Here is a 26610-nt window from a genome sequence, read left to right as displayed (position 1 = left end):
AATCTTACAAAAAAGAACGTTAATTGGGAATGGTCACAAATAGAACAACGAGCATTCGACCAACTGAAGCTAGCATTGTGTTCAGCACCAATCCTACAGCAGATCGACCCGAACAAACCGTTCATCGTTAAAACAGACGCCAGTGCATATGCAATAGGAGCAGTTTTGGTCCAAGGAGAAATGGAAGACGAACATCCCATCGAATATGCCAGTCGTTTGCTGACAAGTGCAGAACGCAACTATTCAACGATTGAAAGGGAAGCATTGGCAGTGGTATGGGCTACAGAAAAGTTCCGAGGATACATAGACGGCGGTGTAACCATCATTTCAGACCATCAACCTCTCAAATGGCTCATGTCGATAAAATCACCGTCAGGTCGTTTAGCCAGATGGGCACTCAAATTGCAAGCCTACGATTTAAGGATAATTTATCAACCCGGTAAGACTAACGTTGTTGCAGATTGTCTCTCTCGACCACCCTGCCCAGAAACTGAAATCCCAGAACACAACAAAGCATCAGACTGCACAATTTGCATGGTCCAAATAGACATTCCGTCAAGAGGAGCGAATGATATCCGACTACAACAACTAAAAGACGACGAGCTGGCAAGAATAATCGAAGTATTCGAGAGTGACACCCAACCGGAAGCATTCACCAGATATACAACCAGAGGTTATTTCATGAATCAAGGGGTACTTTATCGATATAATCAATCCGCTGACGAAGATTCAGAAGACGCTCTGCTAGTTGTACCACAACACGAAGTTCAACGTATTCTCACTGAATATCACGATGCACCGACAGCAGGTCATTACGGAATACAAAGAACACTCGCCAGAATATCAGCCCGATACACTTGGACCGGAATGAGGAAGCAAGTAACCGCATACGTTGACAAATGCAAGGAGTGCCAAAAATACAAATCACAAAACCTCAAACCAGCTGGTCTTATACAAAGTACCGCATCACATCAACGATTCGAAACATTGGCAATGGATCTTTTCGGACCTCTGCCCGCATCGACCGAAGGATACAAACACATCTTAATAGTCGAAGACGTGGCCACACGATGGGTGGAATTATTCAAATTAAAAGATGCCACAGCTGAAGCATGCGCACACGTCATACTAAATGAAATTTTTCTCCGATTTGGGATGCCCAGAAGAATCATCAGTGACAATGGTCCCCAGTTCGTCTCAGCCATCATGCAGAAACTAACATTCTGTCTGGACATCGAACACATCCTGTTACCAGTATACCATCCGCAGGCAAATCCCGTCGAAAGACGCAACAGAGATCTGAAACAGCAAATCGCAATGCAAGTCGGGACAAAACACGAAAATTGGCCAATTCAGCTAGCAGCTGCCCGATTCGCCATGAACACAGCACGAAATGAAACCACTGGATACACACCCGCATATCTCACATTTGGACGAAATTTAAGATCCAGGGATGACATCAGAAACGATTTAAGACAGATCGTTCACAGCGAAAATTTCGTACCCGAAATAACACCGCAGTTACTTCAACTGGAAAACACTTTCCGAAAAGTACGTGAAAACGTCGAAATCAGACAAAACCAGAATCAGCTACAAAGCGATACACACCGACGGCAAGATCCTGGATACCAACCGGGGGACAAAGTGTTGATAAAATCACACCCACGCAGCGACAAAGATCGGAAATTCACAGCCAAATTAGCACCGAAAAGAGATGGGCCCTACATCATTCTACAAAAAGTTGGAGCTGCAACTTACGAAGTAGCCACAACAGACGACATTCACACGACAATCGGCACATACCATACGGCAGACATCACGCCATACAAGGAAAATGAGAAAGACGAAGATACAGCGCAGCAGCCCATCTATCCGATACGAAAAAGAGGGCGACCGAAGAAACATCAATAAGTCGTTCTACCTATAAAAGTTTTTCAGCTACAAAATTCCGCTACCAAACTTGGGGGGGTATGTAGCACAACTTATTCAAATAAACCGCCACGCAAGAACGAGTACCAATCATTACACACAGATGGCGCGAGCACACATGACATTTGGCAGAAACTTCTAGAAATTAATGACAACGATGACGATCGGCCATCATGGAAATTCGCCTATAAAAGAAGCGACGCTCATCGTTCTTCTTCATTCTGTATTCGAACGCTATCGACTACTCGTCTTATTTTAGGCAGTATCAATGCATATGAAATAAAGAATCTTTTTGTAACGTTTTAGAGGATTGGTTTGTATTTACAAAGTCGGCGAAAATCTTTGGAGAGTGAACACGCCTTACAGTTAGACTGTTCCCCCAAATCGATCACTACCCGGCCAACGAATTAGTACCCGGACGTTGCAGTCCTCTACACAGCCGTTTTCGATAATATTACTGGTTTTATAATCAGTGGACCTCCTTCTTTTTAATTTATATTAAAAACAAAATGTTATGCGGAACTTTCATTTAAATTTGGTTAAGGCGCACCGTGCTGAATTACATCGATGGTAAAGTGGTTGTCTTGTTGAGTTAAATGTATAGATCATCACAGAATCTTTTGATTTCTGCAACGTGTGTAGCAGAAACTGCTTCTAGAAATTTCCATAATTTCCTAATGTTTCTAAAAAAATGAAAACAGAAAACAGAAAAAGTAGGAAAATATGCAGTTTCGCCAGTAGCTTTCTCTTCTTTCATCCAAGCCCGATTTTCTTAAAAATTCACTAATTTGTCTAGCTTATTTCTGAATGTTTTCGCTCAAAAATCATATGCGATATGTCAAGTAAAAGGTATTGACAAGACTAGAAAAAATAATTATTTTTCAGAAAATCGGGTTTTTACAGGAGGAGAAAGCAACCAAAACTGAATATTTTCCTAGATTTCCTGTTTTCCCGCATCTCTCTAAATTCTAAATCTAAAGTTTATTCAAATTTCTAAACTTTTATGGAATTTCAAAGAGTTTTTAGAGTTCACGAAAGTTTCTAGGATTTCTAAAAAATCTTACAAATAGGTCCTGCACACTGTTCAACGTACTAAGAACTTTAGGCGAGATTACAATAGTTGTTTGACAAGTAAGGCCACTAACGTGGCACACCCAGTCAATCTCGCTAATCGCGACTCTCAAAACTTATCTCACACAAAACTATTAAGAGGCCATCACTAAATCTGACGACTGTCAAAAATGGTGTTGGGATCAGCCATTGAAAATTCCGGGCGATCAGTAATGTGCTCGTAAGATCGTGCCGCAGTGGTAACTAAATCTGCAAGTATATCAGAAATTCTATTCTGCAGACACACAAACTCGCCGGGCCCAGGTCTGGGTGTGTGGACACACAAACTATATAATAAATAGAGTATATAATACTGCAGTACTGAAATATATATATTAAGCAAGTATAATCATGGCCCTACGTTAGTGAAGGGCCGTGACGCAAGTCCGTTTTGACAAAAAATTTTCCGTAGGGCTGAGGAACGACTTTTTTGACTTTCCCCCCACTTATTTTATTCGTAATCTGGACGTCCATAAGGCGTTTAAGGAGAGTGAGTTGTCAAATTTTTAACAAAGAACTCGGGGTCACTTGTCAAAATAATACAATGAAATTTACGCTCATTTTGCCACGTGAACCCGAGACGAACAATACATTTCTTGCTCTCAATTTCTCTCCAACCCTATAAATTCATTTCTATTCAAAAAATTTATTTGGGATGCAAAATCTTGTGAAAGATGCCTACAAGGTGCAGAAAAGATGCAAGGGATGCAAGCTGGGATAACAGGTATCCCAGTCGAACTCATCGGGACACCGAGACACACTTATACGAGTTCAACGAGCTTTCACACGCCACATAAGGTTAAAATTTGACCGAGATATTAAATTTCAAACTTGGAAATTTGTATGAAGAAATGGATTTTCACATTTGGAAATTGATGAATTTTACCAACCTTTGTCACTCTGTGACTTTGTCACTTTGTTGCAACGAAACTTGTAAATTCACCGGTGGATCTGGTTGAAATTTTCTGGGTATGTCAAGGACGTAATTCTAAGAAACTAATTTTAAGGAAGGAATTTTTATAAAAGCTTATAATTTCGGAGCTATGAGCGTGTTAAGCTATTGAGCTATGGGACATATAACTCGGAAAGTATGGCAGATTGAAATTTTGTTTAAAAGACACATTCTAGTCGACACGTGTTTCATGGTTTTCCCAAAAAATCTCCCATTTAATTGTTTTATTCGTTTAAAAGACAGAGTTACACAGTTTTCGATTTATGCTATTTGTCTCACAAATTTTTCTAACAACTAGCAAACATAATGCACATAAACAAAATATATGAAGCAAAGATTTTGGTTGATAAGAAACCGTAAGATGACCAATTATAATTACTTACTTACAGCTGTATGTAGATGTGTACAGTAATTTATGACATTCGACTTCGTCGTAGTTGCTTAAAGTTATGTTATCGAGCGATACATAGTATAAGGAGTAGAGACATAAAGATTGTATGTATCTATATGAAACGCACCCAAGCCAAAAAATGCGTAAGTATATTGATAAGAAGCATAAGTTGGACACGTCATAATATGACAACACCTGCATGCATATATTCTGTTTTTCATTAAATGGTATTCATATGACAAATCTTCAGATGGGACAAATGAAGATAGGTATAGGCATACTGAACTAGGCACAGTCATCATTTTTACATTAGAATATTAGATAATGCTACAACGTACAACTGTATATTTAGAGTCATCTCTGTTATAACGAAAATGAGGAACTTATTGCTGTTTTATCAAAATAAACAATTTTATATTAGACAGTTTGCGCAAATGACGTACAAGTTATACGTCGACTTATAAATCCGAACTTATAAGTTATAAGTAAGTCAGTTATAAGTTATAAGTAAGGTGGTTATAAGTTATAAGTTATAAGTCGAATACTTATAAAGTCAAATTTATAAGCACTTAAGTTTATACGTCAAACCGTTAAAAGTCTATATACCTCTCGAAGGCGAAGTCATACGTCGACGTCATACGTCTCGAAGTGATAAGTCCATAAGTTTTCACGATTAAACTATGTGAATGATATATATAAGTACGGTATTCTGTATGATATACACGCGCCAGGTAATGATTTATAGAAATCTTCGTTGCTCTATTACGTTTAAAAAAGTGACAGAATGATATTACCCTTTCATTAGTAATGTTCGTTCCGGTCAAAGGCGCACACTTTAAGACTGGTTATTAGGAAATTAATTTATTATTATTTCAATTCAAAAGGAAAAACCATTTTCTGACAATAAACTTGAGAATAGATGAAAAATGGGAAAATTTACTGGTAATTGTGGGTCATAATTTATGATTATTTGTTGTTTGATCTTGTTTTCTGTTAGTAAATACCCTTACATCAATGTGCAATCGAAACATAATCTCACCAAAAAGTTATTGGATGTGTTGAGGCCTTTGACCGGAGCTTTTTTAAACGTAATAGAGCAACGAAGATGTCTATAAAAACTTATGGACTTCACTTCGAGACGTATGACGTATAAACCTTTGACTTTTAACGGTTTGACGTATAAACTTAAGTGCTTATAAATTTTACTTTATAAGTATTCGACTTATACCTTATGACTTATAACCACCTCACTTATAAGTAAGTTCGGATTTATAAGTCGACGTATACGTGATTTGCGCCAACTGGCTATTGAATGTACCAAAACTATTCATGAATGGACTGACCTCTCTTAGAATATTTTTTTCTTATTGTACTTATCTATTTTCAAGATGATATTACAATTTGTCTATCATTTTTCGATTAAAGTATTTGTTTTTGTTTATAAAATAGATAATTTTATCTAAATAGCTCAATAGCTCTAGATTTGCGAGTAGAACTACCTCGAAGCAAAACTCTTTCATCAATATTTCTTGTACAGGATCAAGCATGGTATATTTGGTATCGTTGTAAAGCTGACTCCAGGCTATCACATTAGCAACACATTGATATGAAATATTCATACCAGAAAGGTATAGAAGCGGCCAAATTTTGCCGAGGGTAGCCTAAAAGTACAATTTCTGAAAATGTAACAGAGAACTTCGATTCAAAAATATTTGTTTTGCTATTCGAAAGGGTTTGCAAAACTTGTCTGGGATTACCATTTAGAGGCTTCCTTAGTTGCTTCGTAAGAGATATATCAGTCTTTCAATATGTAGAAATTTTGACTTTCAGCTGCTATTGCTCTATGAAGAAAATGTCAAGAGCAACAATTTTTACACTGTAAGTCTTAGAATTTGACCCTCTACCAATTCAAATGTCAGTCTTAAGTCCTCAGTGTTTCACAAGCCCTGGCTGGCGCTGATGCTGGACCAGCCTGGTTCTCAAAAACAGTTTAGGCGATTTTGGTAAAACTTGTTTACTTGAATAGCACTTCCCTTCCCCAAATCACTTATGAAAAAACCCGGGATGTTAACTTACACTTTTATTTACAGGTACTCAATTATATTATGACTATGGGATTGTAGGATTCATTCCTTTTACATCCTACACACTTCCCACATTCAATTGAACCAACGAATTCAATTTCATTTTTGATTTTCTCGATTGGCACCATTGACATACAAGTGGTTAGTTCTCATTATCTGCTTGTGGTGGCACCATATACTTTGCGTGTCCAAGCAGTTAAAGAAGTACTAGGTAGCGTCAATCAAAATTCTGAAAGAACAGTTTAGATCAAATCTGATTTGATCGCAAAGGCAGTAAGCAATTTAGAAGGTTTTTTTTGTGCATTATATGTATTTTACATGCTACATGCGTCGAAAACGGTAATTTTCATGTTTCACGCACTAATTTCGACTTCCAAAGCATGCAAAAACCACTCGGGATAAAAAGATGAAATGTCTCGTTTTCGCGTGTTTATTGACCTCGGCTACGCCTCGGATCAACAAAATTCACACGAAAACCATACTTTTCATCTTTTTATACCAAGTCATGTAAAATACTAATGCTTTTCTGATCTTTCAAACGTGAGAAGCAAGTTCGTGTGAAATGGGAGAAATGTAAAACGCTAATGAAATACATGTATAGAATGAATGGAATGAATTGGATGAAAAAAACCAACAAAAGCGGTAAAAACGTATGTTGATTGTTGAGTTTAAATTGGACAAAATAGCAAAATTCTAATCATAAGATGTTGTGCAACAAAATGACGATCGGCTGTACCTCCACCGTTTTTGATATCCGCCTTCTTGGTACATAACATATGCAAGATTCTTTTCATAACATTTTCATTGTTCATTTGTCAACAGATTGCGAAGTGACATTTCAGTTATTTTTAAGCTTTTCGTGATATCGCAAAAACTGCAGGTTATTTCATTATCTTTGGGAACACGGGTTCCCCAATTGAAATGAGTGATAGGTCGTCGAATTCTTCTTTGAATTCTAGAGAAGTCACATCTTTAATTTTTTCGATTAATTTTGTTTGTTTTCGGTGCAAAGTGTTCGAAAGTGAAGGCTTGTCAGAGGTCTCGTGAACAGTTTTTCAGCAATAACTCAAGAAATAATTATTTAAAATCATTGTTATGCTGTACTAATGTCGGTCTTGGAAAGACGTACTCCAGGTGGAGTGTATGCACTGGTTGGTGCAAGTATACCTCCACAAAAGTTATGACAAAAACATTTTTTTGGACCTAATAACGTTTTACCGTTTTATTTCTTTTTATTGACAAGCGAAAAAAAAGACTGCTCACCAAATATATAGTGTTCAGAGAGTCCACCTTCTCTGCAAAATTGATGTTCCAAGGGACTGACTGTGTAGTGTTGTAGCTTGCCTCACCCACTATTGTTCCAGATATATAAGATCCCAGTACTTCTGTGTTGCAAGCCTACAAAACCTGCAAGTCTTCGGAAAAAGGTTACTGTAAAGTTGAAAATTTTAACTTTCTTTCTAGGGGCTCTGCTACTGAAACAGCGTCTGGAAGTGCAGTCATTTTTATCTACTTTTTTCCTTTTTCCGAAGACTTGTAGTTTCTGTAGGCTTGCCACACAGAAGACCTGGGATCTTATATATGTGAAACGATAGTGGGTGAAGCAGGCTAGAACACTACACAGCCAGTCCCGTGAAACATCAATTTTGCAGAGAAGGCGAACACTATATTTTTGGTCATAAATCTTGTGGAGGTGTACTTGCACCAACCAGTGCATACACTCCACCTGTAGTACGTCTTCCCAAGACCGACATTAGTACAGCATACCAATGATTTTAAATAATTATTTCTTGAGTTATTGCTGAAAAACTGTTCACAGGACCCTCTGACAAGCCTTCACTTTCGAACACTTTGCACCGAAAACAAACAAAATTAATCAAAAAAATTAAAGATGCGACTTCTCTAGAATTGAAAGACGAATCCAACGATCTATCACTCATTTGAATTGGAGAACCCGTGTTCCCAAAGATAATGAAATAACCTACAGTTTTTGCGATATCACGAAAAGCTTAAAAATAACTGAAATGTCACTTCGCAATCTGTTGACAAATGAACAATGAAAATGTTATGAAAAGAATCTTGCATATGTTATGTACCAAGAAGGCGGATATCGAAAACGGTAGAGGTACAGCCGATCGCTATTTTGTGGGACAACATCTTATGATTAGAATTTTGCTATTTTGTCCAATTTAAACTCAACAATCAACACACGTTTTTAACGGTTTTGTTGGTTTTCTTCATGTAATTCGTTCCATTCATTCTACATGTATTTCATTAGGGTTTTACATTTCTCTCATTTCACACGAATTTCCTTCTCATGTTTGAAAGATCAGAAAAGCATTAGTATTTTACATGACTTGGTATAAAAAGATGAAAAGTATGGTTTTCGTGTGAATTTTGTTGATACGAGGCGTAGCCGAGGTCAATAAACACGCGAAAACGAGACATTTCATCTTTTTATCCCGAGTGGTTTTTGCATGCTTTGGAAGTCGAAATTAGTGCGTGAAACATGAAAAGTACCGTTTTCGACGCATGTAGCATGTAAAATACATATAGTTCACAAAAAAAACCTTCTAAATTGCTTACTGCCTTTGCGATCAAATCAGATTTGATCTAAACTGTTCTTTCAGAATTTTGATTGACGCTACCTAATACTTCTTTAACTGCTTGGTCACGCAAAGTATATGGTGCCACCACAAGCAGATAATGAGAACTAACCACCTGTCTGTCAATGGTGCCAATCGACAAAATCAAAAATGAAATTGAATTCGTTGGTTCAATTGAATGTGGGCAGTGTGTAGGATGTAAAAGGAATGAATCCCACAACCGTAGTCATAATATAATTGGGTAACTGTAAAGTTTGTTCAGCCCTACCGTGCATTAGAACACCATTTACAATTTGTTATTATAATGATGGGGCTGCCGTTAGTTCTATGTTGAATCGTAAATTCAGCTATGAAACTGCGTAAATGTTGCCACTTGCCACTTGAGATTCGGGTCAAAAAATTCATCAATTATACAATTTCCAACACAGGTTTGAAGCGGCTATTTTTGTGTACTGTGTCGGCAAAACAGCTGCTACGAACTCGTGATGTAAAGTCATTCGCCGTATGCACGTTTAACCTGATTACTCACAATACATACACGTTACAATATAAGATTCATAGGTGAATCAGCTACCTCATAATTCTTTGTTTATGTGTTCTAGATCTTATCTTTGTTATAATTTAGTATAAAAGACGATTATTCGTAGGGAGACAAATTAGTGTAATTTACACAGTTGAAGTGTTCATCTCATCTTTCACTTCCAACAAAAAGAACGTAAGGTTTAGTCATTTACTAAACAATACCATCATTCGACTTCAAACTTTGGTCTTGGTAACATCAACTTTTGCTGGCTCCTGGTTATACGTGAACTTGAAGTGTGGCTATCAACATGATGAAGGTGTTTCTAGTTGTCGTTCTGGTGGTTCTTATCGGCGCTGTTGTTGATGCGGGCTCCCAACTGGAGCTGGTTCGTCGAGACAATACAAATCCGATCTATACCGACGGCCCATACTGTATTCATGCCACGGGTGGTGGCTATTGGTATTCTGGTTATACAGCCACTGCTGTACCGTGCTCGCCTACTACATCAACCTATTTCGTCCTTAGTACTGAGGGCTACGTGCTGTTCGACACGGAAAATAACATGATATTGACTCAGTAAGTGGTCTAAAATTCGCCATGTTATGCATCATTGTTGAACCTTCTTTTGTTACGACAGAAACGTGTGTAATAGGCTCGATGATTGTGATACACAGCCCTTCCTTCTCAGCGAAGACATCACTGGAATTGGTGGTTATATTGGCACCGAAGTCATTTTGGTTCAAGAACCTGGCAACGCCAACAATTGGTATTTGAAGATCGATGATGTAATGAAGAAAGTCTGCGCTGCTAACAAATACCCTATCGTCCTTTCATTGTACCCTAAAGACGGTGACTGCCCGACGGGATATGTCGAAGCGGCCGTGGCATGGCGCACTGATGCTGGTTTACGCGAGTATTAGTCCAGCCCCTTGTGTTAATGAAAGTCGGCTCGCTCGCTTTAAGTTTTTTGAATTTTTTCTTTAGCTCAATAACATGGAGCATGAAAAACTGTGGAACTAATTTTTTTTTCTGGAAAATGGAAAATCGCTTTTCCGGCCGGAAAAGCGGTTTATATGAAAAAATTAAAATTCAATACCAACATTTCGTGGAACAACTTTTTTTCCTGTAAAATAAAATGGCGTCGATATAGGAATCTTCCCAAAAAATGACCCGGAAAATTCCTAAAATTTGAGCTCACCTCACACCGTCAATTCGAAACTGATTTAAATTAATTGGGGTTTCTTTGAAAGCTTAAGTCAGTACCTTTCGAATGCAGCCCGGCGGGCTAAACGCCGTTTCCTGGATGTTGAGATATAAGCCAGGATTTCCACTGTTCCTAGAACTGATATTTTCCAACATTATTTAATATTTATTTCTGAGCAAAATAGTGACGCATAGTTAATTTTTGCTGATGAATTTTGAAGAATAGCCTGTATACAACATTTTAGAATTGAATCCCAGTCACAAAACTAGCTCAGGATGTTGTGGATGCCATTCAATACCCAAATTTTGTATAACAAGTCAAAATAAACCCTATTTTTGCACTAAACTACTTTCAATTCGACGATTTAACACCGGAAGAGTTTTAAATGATGATAACTAACTAACTAACATTCCATTTGTTTTAAGTACCTTCCTGATGTTCCATCGTCTTCCTAGCTCTAGAACCTACAGATTCATCACATTTTTTGTTGGTTTTACTGGTTTTCAGGTATTCCGAATTGAAAGGGCCGGATTAGAAAACGTTACGTCTTTATTAGTGAAAGACTCAAAACGAATGCATTTCACAACCAACTAAGTTTACAAATCGATTGCATAGCATACTAAATCTCACGTCAAGGCACACTTGGATTGCAAATCCAACATTTTTATCGGATTTTTTCATGTTTTTCTAGGTTTATGTCATTCTTGAGGTAATTAGAGGTCAGTTCCTATAAACTGATCATTCCTTATGGGTTCTTCAACGTCTAGGTTCTAGAAATCTTAGAAGTCTTTAGTATTACTTCTAGTTTCATCTGTATTTTATATTTGTTGAGGCAACTGATGCACCTATCGCATAAAGCTTTCGATCACCTTTTAATTACTCAGGATAACACAGGATACTGGTATATTTTCAGACTTCTAAGATTTCTAGAAACTAGACGTTGAAGGACCCATAGGGAATGATCAGTTTATAGGAACTGACCTCTAATTACCTCAAGAATGACATAAATCCACAAAAGCATGAAAAAAATGCCGATGAAAATGTGATAAATCTGTAGGTTCTAGAGCTGGGAAGACGATGGAACATTCATATTTCATTTTATTTTCCGTCGTTAAACTTCCGAAACATCACAAATATGAAAACCTTCGCTTGAGTTCAAATTCTTTGTGTTCTCAATTTTCTTAAATTTGCGGCAAGATTTTTAATCTATCATAAATCATAAATTAAATACAAGGACTCGTGTGAATTACGGCCCTCGCTCCGCTCTGGCCGCAAAGTTCCCACTAATGAGTTGTCTATTATTATGTTTCATAGTCTTATTGTTACCGGACGGACTTTTTTTTCACTGATTTGGCATCTATTGACAACCACAATAGGTTTCCCCTTACTCAGGGAGTCCAATTCGACGCGTTACAAACGTATGCGTAAACCTATAAGACCCCAGTACTTCGTACGGGTCTAATAAACATTCCACAAATGAATTTGCTATTATATAGCTCTACATGCCTGTATATTGCTCAATATAGCTGTATGTAGATATATATAGAAGTCCACATATGGGATTCCTAAAACCCCCCACACATAACCAATTACTTCTCTGTTAACAGAAACTCTCTAAGTACCATTTTTCCCAAGATATTTCAATTTTACTAAAATCCAATATGGCCGCCGGAAGCCATTTTGTTAGGAGACCTGAAATAGTACTGACGATTCACATTTATTAATACCTTTCAAACAAAAAAAATCATGAAATTCGGTCAAAATTTACTCGAGATATTGACAAAATACTCCACTTTCACTGTACGGCCGAGTAGCCGGATATGAGCTCACTCCAAGGGACCTAGCTCACGCTGTAATGAACCTAATTTCATAACTTTTTTTCCCTGATTGGTACGGTCCTACCTATCTATCTAAAGCAAAAGTAGTCAAAATCGGTTCAAATTTTGCTTGGCGCCCTCTACCCGGCTAACACCAAGAGCTCTAACTCACGAGTCGGTCATCCGATTTCCATAAACTTTTTTTTTGTCGATCGGTATTGTAAATGCCTTTCATTTGTATCGATGTATCATTTACAAGTGTAGCGTTTAGACGTCCGGAGATATCTTCGAAAAACCCAAAAGCACTTATTGGGCCGCAGCTCGGGAGGGGTCGACGTGATATCACCCATCTTCGAACTTAGCCTGTCTGTTGCAGGCCAAACGGAAAAAAAAAGATTTTTCAAAATCGGATGCGTTTTACTCAAGTTGGACAACCCACAGACGGACAGACAGACGGACATTTTTTTTCGCTGATTTGGCATCTATTGACAACCACAATAGGTTTCCCCTTACTCAGGGAGTCCAATTCGACGTGTTACAAACGTATGGGTAAACCTATAAGACCCCAGTACTTTGTACGGGTCTAAAGATTAATTTTCTCGGGTGACTTCTTTACCTCGCTACGCTCTGGTCACAAACAACACCCTCGAAATGAAATTTCCAACTTTGTTTTCCTTGGTGAGCGAAATACTATTTCAATTGTTACTTGGCCACTGGCTTAAATATCTTGTGCACTGGTTAGATGAATATTTAGGCTTGTTGCCCTGACGAATACGTGGCTAACCTTGCCTCCGCTTTAATTTAATTTCTTAAATTTTTCATTTTCGTGTTCGGCTTTGTTGGGCACAGATTTTTGACAGTCCAATTTTCGATTTTGACGCCATTGTCGAACCCTTAAATCATCTCGAATCGAGTCGGGTCTATAGAAACTTTTTTCCAACAAAAAAAAAGGTTTTTGGGTAGTACCATAGCACTACCTCCTAGCACTAACACTTGTATAACAGATTTCTAAAAAAAAACATCAAAATTTTGATACATGTATGAGTGCACTGTCGGTTTTAACTCACACCAAGAAAGCATAACTCATGCCTTAACGAAAGATGCAACGGACGGTGCACCAACTTCGAAAGGGCACATTAACCTTGTCTACAATCATCATAAACCGGCTCGCTTCGTCACTTTGTCAAGGAGATGCTACTCTTCGAAAATTGTGGAGCTTTGACTTTTAACGGCTATTCGCTGGCTGATGAACTAAGTCATTTCGCACCTCTTTCATTTTGAAATTTGATGTCGAGGACATGCAATTGTAGGCAAACTTCCATTTTGAAAAGAATTGGGATCGCTGTACTTAAAACCATTCAGAATCATCTGTTAGCACCGAAAGATATGATAAGCGATGTTTCTAAAAGGCTAACCAATAACTTTGAGCGTTGATCGATTCGGCAAATGAGAAGTAATGAAACGCACCAATTTATTTATTTATTTATTTTGCGTAAAGCAAAATTGAGTGCCTGATACAAAATCCCGAGTGTACGGAAAACATTTTTGAAACTTATAATTATTCGGAATCCAGTCGTTTGTCACGCGTTGCGATAGACTTCAATCTTAGCACCAATGGCGGATTGTTACTGGCTAGTGACTGGATTTCGTGATAAATCATTTTGTACAGGCCAATATCGTTGATATCGGCCCAGGAATATTTGTTGAACATATCAACCAAAATGTTCAGCAATTTTGGTTGTGGATTCTCGGACAGGCGACTCAACAGCGACAAAATATGCCGCGAATCGATATTCGCGAGTGGATAGAAGTCTTGCAGCATTTGTTGAAACAACTCCGGATCCTCGCGGACGATGATATTCAAGATGTATGTGCAAGAAATCGTACTTTTACAACTCCCTTTAGCGATCTCGGACAAAGCCTCCACCTTTGGCATACCCAGCCGAATGCAAGCACGATAAATATGACTGTAAAACGACTTCTTATTGTGCTGGTCACAATGCTCAACGGCGACTATCAATTCGGACTTCAATTTCCGAATGCTGAATATCTCGCACACGGTCGGAAAGTAATTGATGAACGCCATTCGAACTCTCACAATAAACGACGAGTACAGGGTCAGTACGGTTTCGGTGGGGAAAAATTTCAGCTTCTTGAGTACCTCGTCCGCAGTCGGCAACTTGTGATTCTTTCGACAGGTATTTTTAGTACAAGCCTCATCAGCCAAATAACTGAAGCATATCCGATTCAGTAAATATTGCACTTGCTGCTTAAGCAATTCGATTTGGTCGGTGGTTGCAGGTTGCTTCAAATGATCCGGTGGAGGTCTCACACCAATCAATGGCATTACTGCCGTATTGGCTTGTGTGTCTGTTGGTAGAGATGGCACCCTTCTCAATAGGATTGCTGGCCTTAACTCTTCTGTGGTAGTGGGTTGTGACTCAACCACATTTACAGGAGCAGAAGTAAACCGCTTTGATTCAATTGATTTCGATGACAATGAACGGCTGACAACGCGAGTGTCTCTCTTATTTCTCGCTTTAATCCCACTGTTATTGTGACCTTCGATACAAGGCTCGAGTGTGAGGTCAATGGTGACTGGTGGAGTGGTTTCAGTGTCGACTGGTTGAGTGGTTTCAGTGTCGACTGGTGGAGCTATTTGTGTGTCGATTGGTGGAGTGATTTCTGTGTAGACCGGTTGAGTGATGTTTGTGTCGATTGACGGAGTGATGTCGACTGGTGGAGTGGTTTCAGTGGGGACTGAGGTAGTGATGTCTACTGCGGGAGTGACGTCTACCGCGGAAGAGATGTATACTGAACGAGTGATGTCTACTGCGGGAGTGACGTCTACCGCGGAAGAGATGTATACTGAACGAGTGATGTCTACTATGGGAGTGATGTCCACTGCGGAAATAATGTCTGTGCCGACTAGTGGAACGATTCTTTTGTCGCCTGGTGGAATGATGTCAGGGTCAATTGGTGAACCGATATCAGTGTCGGTTAGTGAAATGACATCAATTGGTCGAGCGATGTCTGTGTCGACTGATGGAGTGATGCTTTCTCTGTAAAATTAATTTTTATTTGTAACGAAAACGTCTTAAGAATATGAGAGAGCGATGGGAAATTAGCGCCTTTAATTCAATGGATTTCTCGAAGATACAAACAAAACCAAAAATGGTCAAACTCCTCCGTGCAATTCTATTCGAATGGAATCGGGGAATACGATCTCGACTTGAATCTGTAGTTGTGGCAAATGTACGAAGATTTAAAGATAAAAAACTTACGTTTGATGTGACGATGTATTGGAGAGCTTATCATCCTCGTCGTCCTCATCTTCTGACGGCTCATAGTCCAAGTCGGTTGAATAATTATCGAAATTCCAATTCGTAGATGTTACAGTGCGTTGTGGGACCATCACTTCTTGAGAGGCTTTCGTTTCTGGAGGGATTATCACTGGTAACGTGACTGGTACGTCTGGCGTCACTTCGACCATCGGCTCAGCAACACAATGCTGTTTGTCGGTCGTCTGTGTAGTAGTCATACTCAGTGGAATCGCTGAATCAACGGTTTGTGAAGCAAATGGAGTGCTGTAATTATGATTTGCCATTTAGAAAGGAATAGAAAGCGACGACACAAAAATCATCGAATTTAGTTTTTTCTGCTGGTTTTCGCGTTAATTGTTGTTCTGTGTGGCGAGGACTGCTTGCTAAGTGCTTCTGAATGCGTGAACTGTGTTTTTTCTGTGTTTGTGAGGGAAAGAGATTAGTAATTTTGCGTTTTTTCCTCCGCTTGCGGCCGGTCGCCGTTTTGATTGGAAAGTTGACGTGAAAAAAAAATGGACGTCGAGTGCAAACGGTAAGAATGCTCTAAATGCTCTATAGGAGCATCGTAGCCCAAGCATCAGTGGAGCAACCGTCTGTATTGAAAGAGTAGAGTGAGCTGTGTGCGTTTGAATGAGGGCGGTTACCGAGTGCTTGTTGAAGTGCGCAGAGATTGAATGAAAATAGAAGATTGGAAGAGACGAACAGACAGCGATAAGGAAGGAACATGACAATGGCGGTGAGCTATGTCTGTTGGTAAGTCTGAGTCTGGAATGGTTTACAGGAAAAAACTTACGTTTGATGTGACGACGTATTGGAGAGCTTATCATCCTCGTCGTCCTCATCTGACGGCTCATAGTCCAAGTCGGTTGAATAATTATCGAAATTCCAATTTGTTGTTACAATGCGTTGTGAGACCATAACTTCTTGAGGGGCTTTCGTTTCTGGAGGGATTATCACTGGTAACGCGACTGGCGTCACTTCGACCATCGGCTCAGCAACACAATGCTGTTTGTCGGTCGTCTGTGTAGTCATACTCAGCGGAATCGCTGAATCAACGATTTGTGAAGCGGATGGAGTGCTGTAATTATGATTTGCCATTTAGAAAGGAATAGAAAGCGACGACACAAAAATCATCGAATTTCCACTATTCGCAACGCAACCAAACTGTAAAGAAGAGCTTCATACTTACTGGTCTACAGCTGTTCCTCCAGAACGATAGTTATCAGTACAAAAGTTGTTGTACACGTCCCGAACATCGGTGTCAACGTGACTCGCCGGCGTTTGCTTCGGAGTGGAACTGTATGGTGAGGTAATGTCCAACGAAAAGCTTACATCGCAGAATCCGGTATCGGTCGATGCTGGTGTAATCCGTTTCATTGACAAGTCCGGTGGTTCACAAACTTCGTCTGTTGTATTGGCCACAGTGTTCGCCGGTTCTTTGTCATAAATTTGCTGAGCCGTCCGAACATTTGATGTGAAATCCAAAAATGTGGACAGTTTATATGCTTCGTCTTCCTAGGGTCGGTAAAGGAAAATCAATGATTTTTTTTGAAGATTTGATGAAAGGCAAAGTGACTGGTGGCCCTTTGCGATCTAAAATGTAGACTAATTCGAATTTTCACTTTTGTAATTTGCAGTTGATTTTCAACACGAAAATGAGGGCGAATCTTGTGCAATAGTAGATGGTAGAAGTTCAGGCTGTAAATTTATGCTAACTGGACGAATGAGACTTATATAAATCAGGACGATGTTCTTTACGTGTCTAGGGTTCGCTTATGCAGTCATTCAGTAATTAGAATAAGGAATTACAAGATTTGTTATCAAGCGATGCATGAAACTAAAGAAGTAACAGATCGAATCCTTTTGTGACGATACGATTGCCGTTAAGAAGAAGGTTGGGTCTTGGTTAATTTCTCTCAAAAAATTGAATGCAGCTTAGGGTGTTCCTGCAATTTTACGCGTAAAATATTCTAGTCACAAAATATTGTTGTTGCAAAGGAAGTTCTAGAGAATTATATTTTTAAATTAAAATTTCAATCTCGAGAATTCAGAAACTTTTATGACCTACATCGCCATCGCCTTTGGTGAATTTGGCTCCTTCACTAGACAAACAAAACCGTATTTTTGTCTCCAAGCCCGTTCCTTCTTTTCCGTTAAAGTGACACCAAACACGCCTTTCTTTGAAAATAAATTGGATTTTTGGCAGATCTAATTGCTTGAAGAGTCACTCTTCACCATCAGCATCATTTTACGCGGGAACACCCTAATGTGGCTATTCAGCTAAAATACTTCCATTCATTGCACAGACTCATGCCAATGATTGCTTACCGCACAAAATTAGTGTAGATCGCAAAATCAATGTAGCCCTTAAGCGTAACATGTCCAACGCACGGTGGGTAGCATATTGTTAAAACTGGTGAAGTAAAAGATCTTGTCTCTAATATTTTGCGACAATTTGTAAAAAAGAAGTAGCAGATTCAAAGATAACGTGATACTCTTGCCGTTTCTAAAGTGTTTACACGTCAAACGACATTGCATCGTAAAGTATGTGGAACAAGGCAGATTCTCTAAAATTTAAACATGAAACACGACAGCTACTTACAATGTCTGACAATATCGGACTTGCGTACTGCAGAAACTCATTCACGTGCACATTGTTGTCCGGCTGTATTAGCGATGAAAGCTCAAGCCATTCGTTGATTGACACATTTTTTTCTTCGATTGAAATCGCCTGTTTTTCAGTCGGATTCACTGGTGCGAATGGCGGAATTTCCTGTATCGCATCCGCAATTTCTTGTGCATTCTTCGGAATGTCGTGTGTCGCTTCCGGAATTTCGTGTGTCGCATCCGCAATTTTGTGTGTCGCTTCCGGAACGTCTTCTTTCAGATAAGCTTCCTGTATTGCACTCCAGAGTGAAGAGCGCTGTGCCAATTTTTCGATCTCAATCTGTGCACCGATTTTACGTTTCGATGCTCTTCTTTTCGTTCTGTTCACAGTGGATTGTCGTCTCGGTTGTCTAAAGTAATTGTTTTTCGGCTTCCTTAACCGCTTCACATTTTGTGGCTTCGCAGCAGAGAATTCGATGTTTTCCAATCGAAAATCTTTTATTGTAACGGCGCAGCGTTTGAGTTCCGGACCATCGTAAAACACCGAAGATTGATTACGAAGTCTGATCATTCGTCGATTGTATCTGTCTCCCGGTATTTTCGGACAAACATGAAGCACCATCGGATTATGAGCATCTGGCAAAACATCGAAAGATCGGTCGTATGTGCATTGATTGTTGATAGGTTCCGTCGACATTTGCTGGCAATTGTTGGATGCATCAAGTTCATCTGCTGCTTGTAAATCGTTTCCGTTCGCTGGCTTCCCGATAAGGTCTTCGAGTTCCTTTTCTTCATCGATGGATAATTTCGAGCCTTGTCGGTCGTAGAACGTAATGAATCTCCTCAATTGTCCACTTACAGTGCTTGCCGCGTCAATGTCATCAATGCCAACACAACTATCATCGTTTGTTAAGTTTGTTTTATTGGCATCAGCGATGAGATGAGAACACTTTTGGCTTGTTGCATCATCTTGTTCTTGCAGTCCAAGGGAACCATTGTCGGACTGTACAAAATCAGGCTTATTGACGTCAGGCGGCCATTCTTCCGTTTCATCAACGGAAGCAGGTAAATCCTTGTTTTCTTTCAAAACTCGCACTGTTTTTGCATCAACCGAATCAAGTAAATCCTTGTTTTCTTTCAAAACTAGCACGGTTTTTGCATCAACGGAAGCAGGTAAATCCTTGTTTTCTTTCAAAACTCGTACTGTTTTTGCATCTGTCGCCTCCTCAATTGTTTTGGCGGCGCTCAGCAGTTTGTATGTAGAACGTGTGAACCTCAACAGATGCGGATTTTCCACCACAGTTGTGCGACTCCGCTTTCGACAGTTGAATTTTTTCACCTTTTCGGTTGTTTCTAGTGGCGACCTTGCGTTTTCTGCAGTTTCGTCATGGACGGCAATACTTCTCGAAATATTCTTTTCCGTCTCGATGGGGTCATCATCCTCGTTTCTTTGAAGCCATTGTACCCGGCGTGAGTAATTAGAATTTTCAAAAAACCGAGCAAAGGTTTTAGCGATCTTCGCACTGGTTTCCTTTTTTGTATTTTTCAACGGCATAGTGGTTCACCTCAGCACAAATTGGGCGTTCACTTCAAAACGATTTGATTTATTATTTGATTGTGCAATTAACCGATTTTTTATACCAGCTTAAAGAGAAGTTCCAGCTTGTTCTATAAATTGTGTTTTTGTTTTAATTCTTTCACACCGAACTCGCGGCTTTGACGATGAAAAGAAAGCTTGTGACAGTATCACATCGTTAGCTGCTAAATAAAATGAAAACAAAGCGACGCTTTGAAAGTATTAACTGTCATCTATGTGCCCAAAAATGTCAGTGGCGTCGAATCATAGAGCTTTTGGTATCTGACAGGTAAGCGCAAAAGTGTCTTCGATAACGACATTGTGGTCTGTTGGAGGTTAACCATTTTATGTCAGATTTTCTTATTTGGTTCATGCTTCATTTGGCTGCTGCAATCGAGGATCATTTGTCATTAACGATAAAAGTTAGTGGCAAGCTTATCTATAAAAAGATTTTGGCTCGTATGTTGCACACATTCTAATGTCAAATAAATGTCCAAGGTTTTTAACGTGTCCTACGTCAACGCACTCCAATAACATGCACAAGAACTTTCATAACATTTCATACAAACATTCTAGGGTATTTTGGTATTTTCCGGCATAAGACTCTGACTTACAGTCAAGGGAATAAAAGTTTATTATTACTGTGAAATGAGTCTTTGCAGACAAGTAAGGCACATCGTTCGACTCGTGCCGGAATTTCAAAGAGTTTTTAGAGTTTACAAAATTTTCTAGGATTTCTAAAAAATCTTACAAATAGGTCCTGCACACTGTTCAGCGTACTAAGAACTTTAGGCGAGATTAGAATAGTTGTTTGATTATAGGCAAATTTACTTGTCATATGAGCGGAGCGAGGCTTAAATTCGAAAGTGCCTAAAATCAATTGTTTAAGACACCAAATAACATGCAAAGCGACGGTACGACGTACAGTCGAGGAAATTTAGATTTCGGGTTTTCCAAAGGTATTAATCTTATTTAACCCACACTTTATCCCACAACAATGGAATCCACAAATTTAAATTTAGTTAACACAACGGTCACAATGACGGCGCTGCAGTCACGATTTCAAAATGTGATATAGGGTGGCTAATTAAATTTTGGTCTTAGCTATTTCTCTTGGTTTTTAATTATTATATTAGGCTTCTAAATTAAGAGTAAATTTATGCAATATAAACCGTTTGAGTTTGAAAAAAGATGTTTTGTATCAGTGAACGATACAGGAAAGCGTTCAGTACGTCTCAACATACAAAAGAACGTAAAATATAATTGTACATTTAGCCACCCTACGTCCGTCATCGCTTCTATTGTCTTCAAAAACATATTGTGTGCTTGTCATGATATGTATCAGACGTTTGTTTATTTATGTGTCTCATCTAAAATGCTGGCCAGCAAAATTTTGATCATTAAATTCAACGGCCAAATTGATCTAAATGTTAAAATAATTGTGAATAATAGTGAAGTTAATGTGGTTTTGTTTTCTCTTCATAAAGGAATTTGCATCAGTTCGATGTAAAGTGCGGAGCACCATTAGAAAAAAAAACTTGTCGCTGAAGAATGATCAAAAAGTTGCTGGACGCAGTAGCTACAACTAATGCTTTGCAGGATATAGAATCAAAATTAGAGAAACACCAAGAGCCGTCCATTTGAAATCTTCATCATCATCATTTCAACTAAAGGTTTTTTTTTAACGAAACGGAAGTTCGCTCGCAGATTCGGATCGGAACATCTCATTCGTTTTCGCTAAAGCTCGTAGCCGTCATTAATCATGATTCCCATGAAGAATCGCCAAAAATAAAAAATTGGCAAGGGATGAAGAAACGCCGGCAAAAACAAAAATGATAAATTTGTCTTTGTTGCGTTTCTTCACACTTTGGCGATTCTTCGTGGTGATTAAACAAATCCTTGGAAATTTATCCTTTTACGAAATTTATCTAAAAGGCGTTATTTGTTCGAAGCTAGTGAATCTATCCTTTTATAAAAGTAACGAAATGCTGCCTGGTTCGATCCTAAGGAAACTCTTATTTTACGTCAGGTAACGGCATCTTGTTCGATCCTAGGGAATTCATACTTTAACGAAAGATCCCGAGGACACTATCATTTTACGAAAGATAATGTAAAGACATTTCAAAAACGTATTTTTACACTTTGGCGTTTCCTCACACTCTGGCGATTTTTCTCTTCTTCACACTCTATCGATTTTTCTTGGCAATTCATCATTATGGTTGATTTGTTAAATCAACAAGAAAAATCGCCATAATGTGAAGAAAAACCAAGAAATATCGCCAAAGAGTAAAGAAACTCCAAGGATAATAGAGAATTGAAAATTTGTCTTTATGGCGTTTCTTCACACTTCTGAGACTTTTCTTGATGATTTAACAAATCAACTAAATATGATGAATTGTCAAGAAAAATCGCCAAAGTGTGAAGAAACTCCAAAATATGACAAATCGCCAAATAATACAATATTGTCGATTTGACTATAACTTTTATTTAGAAAAAGATTGTACGGGACAGTATGTACTGCATATCATATAATTCCTCTCTCTTGTGTTTATCTGTGTTCTACGAAGCCAAAATATAATTTCGGACTACAAGTAAACCGTCTCGACTGCCCAGTAGTTATTTTCCTAAGTTCCTAATGAGTGCAAAAAGGCTATTTCAACATTAGTTAGGAAAGCATAATTTTTATGTGAATGTTTCTGAGGTTTTCCATCTTAATATTTTCATGAAGTTACAAATAATCCACAGAAAATTTTATTACCCTAGAACGAGGTCGGAAATACATCAAATAAATCAAATAGAAAACAGACTTGGAAATTGTTATTTTGTCTAAAAGTTGATATTAAAATTCTTTGGAAATCGTAAATCGCATAATTGCATGAGCAGGCATCTCAGGATTATAAATCAGGAACTTTCATATTCTATTCATATTCTTATCTTATTCCTGACCAGATTCTGTTTTCATGATTGATCTCAATCATGAGCTTCACTATACAAAGAGTTGAATTTATTTCCTATGCCGAATTGTAATTTGGCGAAAAAGAATGTTCCGAATCTGCGTTTCGTTTAAAAAAAAGCCTTTAGTTGAAATGATGATTGTGAAGATTTCAAATGGACGGCTCTTGGTGTTTCTCTAATTTTTATTCTATATCCTGCAAAGCATTAATTGTAGCTACTGCGTCCAGCAACTTTTTGATCATTCTTCAGCGACAAGTTTTTTTTTCTAATGGTGCTCCGCACTTTACATCGAACTGATGCAAATTCCTTTATGAAGAGAAAACAAAACCACATTAACTTCACTATTATTCACAATTATTTTAACATTTAGATCAATTTTGCCGTTGAATTTAATGATCAAAATTTTGCTGGCCAGCATTTTAGATGGGACACATAAATAAACAAACGTCTGATACATATCATGACAAGCACACAATATGTTTTTGAAGACAATAGAAGCGATGACGGACGTAGGGTGGCTAAATGTACAATTATATTTTACGTTCTTTTGTATGTTGAGACGTACTGAACGCTTTCCTATATCGTTCACTGATACAAAACATCTTTTTTCAAACTCAAACGGTTTATATTGCATAAAGGTACTCTTAATTTAGAAGCCTGATGTAATAATTAAAAACCAAGAGAAAATGTAACCAAAACCAAAATTTAGTTTATCCACCCTATATAACATTTTGAAATCGTGACTGCAGCGCCGTCATTGCGACCGCTGAGTTAACTAAATTTAAATTTGTGGATTCCATTGTTGTGGGATAAAGTGTGGGTTAAATAAGATTAATACCTTTGGAAAACCCGAAAACTAAATTTCTTCGACTGTAGTGACATAAAATAAGTTTATCACTGCCCCATGCGAAAGTTGACCATTACATGGCAGTATGCCTACTGCGAAAATGATCCATTACATGAAGAATACTTTCGGTTCACTTTACGCGAATTTCCTTTGTGATAATCAACTTTCGCAAAGCGGAACCGACTCGGTCCAATGCTCCAGTTAGTCTATTTCATAATTTGTGTTCGACGATTTACTTTGTTACTAATTTGTGTTCTCAGCTGAATTAGGGTCGATCAGGCGCACCGACTTTTGTTTTGGGTGTTGGGTGCTAATGCTCCAAGATAAATTTTCATTGCGCAGTTAAAAAGCTTAAAAAGCGCAGTTAAAATTTCAACAGACACTGTTACTGTTACGGCATACCGTTGTATCAATAATAGCACAGAGTATTCTGAATATTAGAGAACGTCAGATTTTTTTAACGCTAAATGCCACACACTAACGCTAACGCTAAATCCGTACGCTAATGGCAAATCCCGACGATAAAGGCAACATTAATGAGTTCATTATGGGTTAGAATACCTAATATAATCTCGATTTTTACTTGATCGTGAACAATTCAAATTTAGAAATTGGGTTTTACTAGATTTATCGATCAGAGAGAAGTAACAGGCAAACATAGCTTGAGCTCTCAAGCTATGTTTGCCTGTTACTTCTCTCTGATCGATAAATCTAGTAAGACCCAATTTCTAAATTAATGAGTTAGTCGACGTGTTTCTTTTAAGTTTAACATCGGTGAGGCCGGCAATATCAGGCACTTTTTCATCTCTGAATATATCAGCAATAGCTTTTTGAAATTTAAAAATTAATTCATTGCCATAATTCTAAAGTCCATCAACATGACATTCAATTTATTTGGGCTAGCGGTTTTATATCCGTTCTTTGTAGGACAAATTGTTAGAATGACAAAATCTTACAGTGAACGACATCTCAAATGTCTCACTGTCATTTTTTTCAGAGAATGTCATTGTGAATTTGCAATGACACAATACAATTCTCAGAAAAATTCGACAGTGAGACATTTGAGATGTCGTTCACTGTAGATAAAGATTAACAAAATCTTAGATTTTCTTCTAGAGCTCTTGAAGCGATTTTGCTAACATATACCGTGTAGCGAATGATCACTTTTCCATTTACTAGCTCGTCACTATATGAACTACGAGCATTAAATGGACCAACCAGCGAAAAAATAAATTTCGAAAATCTGCGCGTCTGAGTATACTTTCCCCAATTCTTAAATTGAACACCCATCACTCGATTTTATGTTTGTTTTCCTTTCGATCCATAATCTATTATAGAAAAGATAATGAAGAGAAAAATAGGGTTGGCTGAGTTTTCGCGTGCCATCGCCTAGGTCTGATTTTCTATGTGGCTATAGTTGGCACAACCAAGATTTTTTACAATCTCGAGCTAACACAAGATCACAAAGGATGAAATTGTTTTATCTTTTCCAGAAATGACCTAAAGTTATTTTGAGTTATACAATGTGTTCATCTTGATGACAATGTTAGATTTTTTAGAGTTTTAAAAGTCATCGATGGTCCCATTCAATTAAGTCCTTCCCAGTCTATGATACCTTTTCGTGAAATTTGAATTCGATAAGGTATTCTCAAATTTTGTGCCAAAATATCATAGAATGGAAACACTTTGTTAACTGGTAACTGGGTAAAAAGAACCCACTGTATTGCTGAGCCCTAATAATAATAAATTTTTAAGTCTGTTTCGTGTTTTAGGCCACTAGAAACGTTCCTGGGTGTGGGGTCTGTTTGTAGCAAAAATCAACTACTCTTATATTTTACCATTTCAAATTTCGATGCCTTGTTCTATAACTTAACTTAAATGGAAACCTCAATGGAAAAAGAGTCACCATTCTTAATGTGAATAAAGTTTTCACTGAAATTACGTCAGGAATGGTGACTCAAATGCTGTTTTAGTTTGGCTTTATTCATGAATCGGGAGCATAATCGCTCTTCTTCTCCTATGATATCTTTAGATACTTTCTAGAAAAGTTATGGAAGTGAATATCCCAAAAATCTCAGCACGGAGTTGGAAACATAAATATGTGGGACATTCTCAAGTTAGTTAGAAATATCGTATATTATGAAGCACTCAGCGGAAGCTGTTGACTAGGCCCGTAGTCTACATTTTCAAATTCACGTTGATATGAAAATATGAAGAAAAATAATAGACTGACTTATTGTTACCGCAAAACATAGCCAACATAATTCGCTGAATGCTTCAATATGTACGAAACTTGTAACTCAATTAACTTGAATAAAGAATTTTATTATTCAAAGGTTCAGTGTGACTTTGCAACGACACAATGCTGGTTGCATAATGGGAACCTTTCCGGATAATAAAGGATTTGAAGAAATCTTTTTGTTATAATTTAATTGTAAATGATCATGAATAAATTTAATCTAACATTAACTTGACCATAACCCATATAAGTATACTACCTGCATATTCTAGGAGTTAAAATTTTTAAGATTGTGTCGACAAATTCTTGTCATTGCTTTCTACTTTCTACAGAAGTTCTAATTATAGTCTGTACTCTTGGTTTGATTTGTCGGTTTTGATAGAGTAGAAGAAGTCTTAGCATATCAGTTCTGGATAAAGTCTACCATTTCGTTGGTGTTGGGTGCTT

General features: G+C 38.0%; 2 protein-coding genes and 1 long non-coding RNA gene across 5 annotated transcripts in view; 2 read left to right on the top strand and 1 right to left on the bottom strand.

Moving 5' to 3' along the window:
* Positions 1-9719: 9719 nt before the first annotated feature.
* LOC119082029 lies at positions 9720-10685 on the top strand. The gene is made up of 2 exons (XM_037191351.1): positions 9720-10171; positions 10233-10685. Exons 1-2 carry the CDS (start codon positions 9903-9905, stop codon positions 10513-10515), a joined length of 552 nt encoding a protein of 183 aa, XP_037047246.1. The 5' UTR covers positions 9720-9902; the 3' UTR covers positions 10516-10685.
* A 3417-nt stretch (positions 10686-14102) lies between these two features.
* Positions 14103-20301, bottom strand: LOC119082028. 3 transcript variants are annotated; one of them, XM_037191349.1, is made up of 6 exons: positions 20188-20301; positions 18542-20133; positions 17129-17454; positions 16733-17017; positions 15901-16203; positions 14104-15678 (listed from the first exon to the last, which is right to left on the bottom strand). In XM_037191349.1, the coding sequence occupies exons 2-6, from the start codon at positions 20099-20101 to the stop codon at positions 14175-14177; spliced, it is 3978 nt and encodes a 1325-aa protein (XP_037047244.1). In that variant the 5' UTR covers positions 20102-20133; positions 20188-20301; the 3' UTR covers positions 14104-14174. The 3 variants fall into 3 exon arrangements, with proteins under 3 accessions (XP_037047243.1, XP_037047244.1, XP_037047245.1); XM_037191348.1 differs by having other exon boundaries at positions 14103-15678; positions 18542-20301; XM_037191350.1 differs by lacking the exon at positions 16733-17017 and having other exon boundaries at positions 18542-20301.
* A 3608-nt stretch (positions 20302-23909) lies between these two features.
* Positions 23910-26610, top strand: part of LOC119082026 — a 31434-nt gene continuing 28733 nt past the window's right edge. The window contains exon 1 of the long non-coding RNA XR_005088565.1: positions 23910-23949. This is a non-coding gene — a long non-coding RNA (uncharacterized LOC119082026). The remainder of the gene's footprint in view (positions 23950-26610) is intronic.

Source organism: Bradysia coprophila, unplaced genomic scaffold, assembly GCF_014529535.1.
Source record: "Bradysia coprophila strain Holo2 unplaced genomic scaffold, BU_Bcop_v1 contig_373, whole genome shotgun sequence".
Lineage (NCBI taxonomy): Eukaryota > Metazoa > Arthropoda > Insecta > Diptera > Sciaridae > Bradysia > Bradysia coprophila.
This window is presented reverse-complemented; position numbering and strand designations above follow the sequence as displayed.

Coding starts and splice junctions, on each gene's coding strand:
- LOC119082029 (XM_037191351.1), top strand. CDS start 9,903: ATGATGAAGGTGTTTCTAGTTGTCGTTCTGGTGGTTCTTATCGGCGCT. Junction 10,172..10,232: donor AATAACATGATATTGACTCA/GTAAGTGGTCTA, acceptor TTGTTACGACAG/AAACGTGTGTAATAGGCTCG.
- LOC119082028 (XM_037191348.1), bottom strand. CDS start 20,101: ATGCCGTTGAAAAATACAAAAAAGGAAACCAGTGCGAAGATCGCTAAA. Junction 17,455..18,541: donor GTCCGATATTGTCAGACATT/GTAAGTAGCTGT, acceptor TACCGACCCTAG/GAAGACGAAGCATATAAACT. Junction 15,679..15,900: donor AATACATCGTCACATCAAAC/GTAAGTTTTTTA, acceptor TTAATTTTACAG/AGAAAGCATCACTCCATCAG.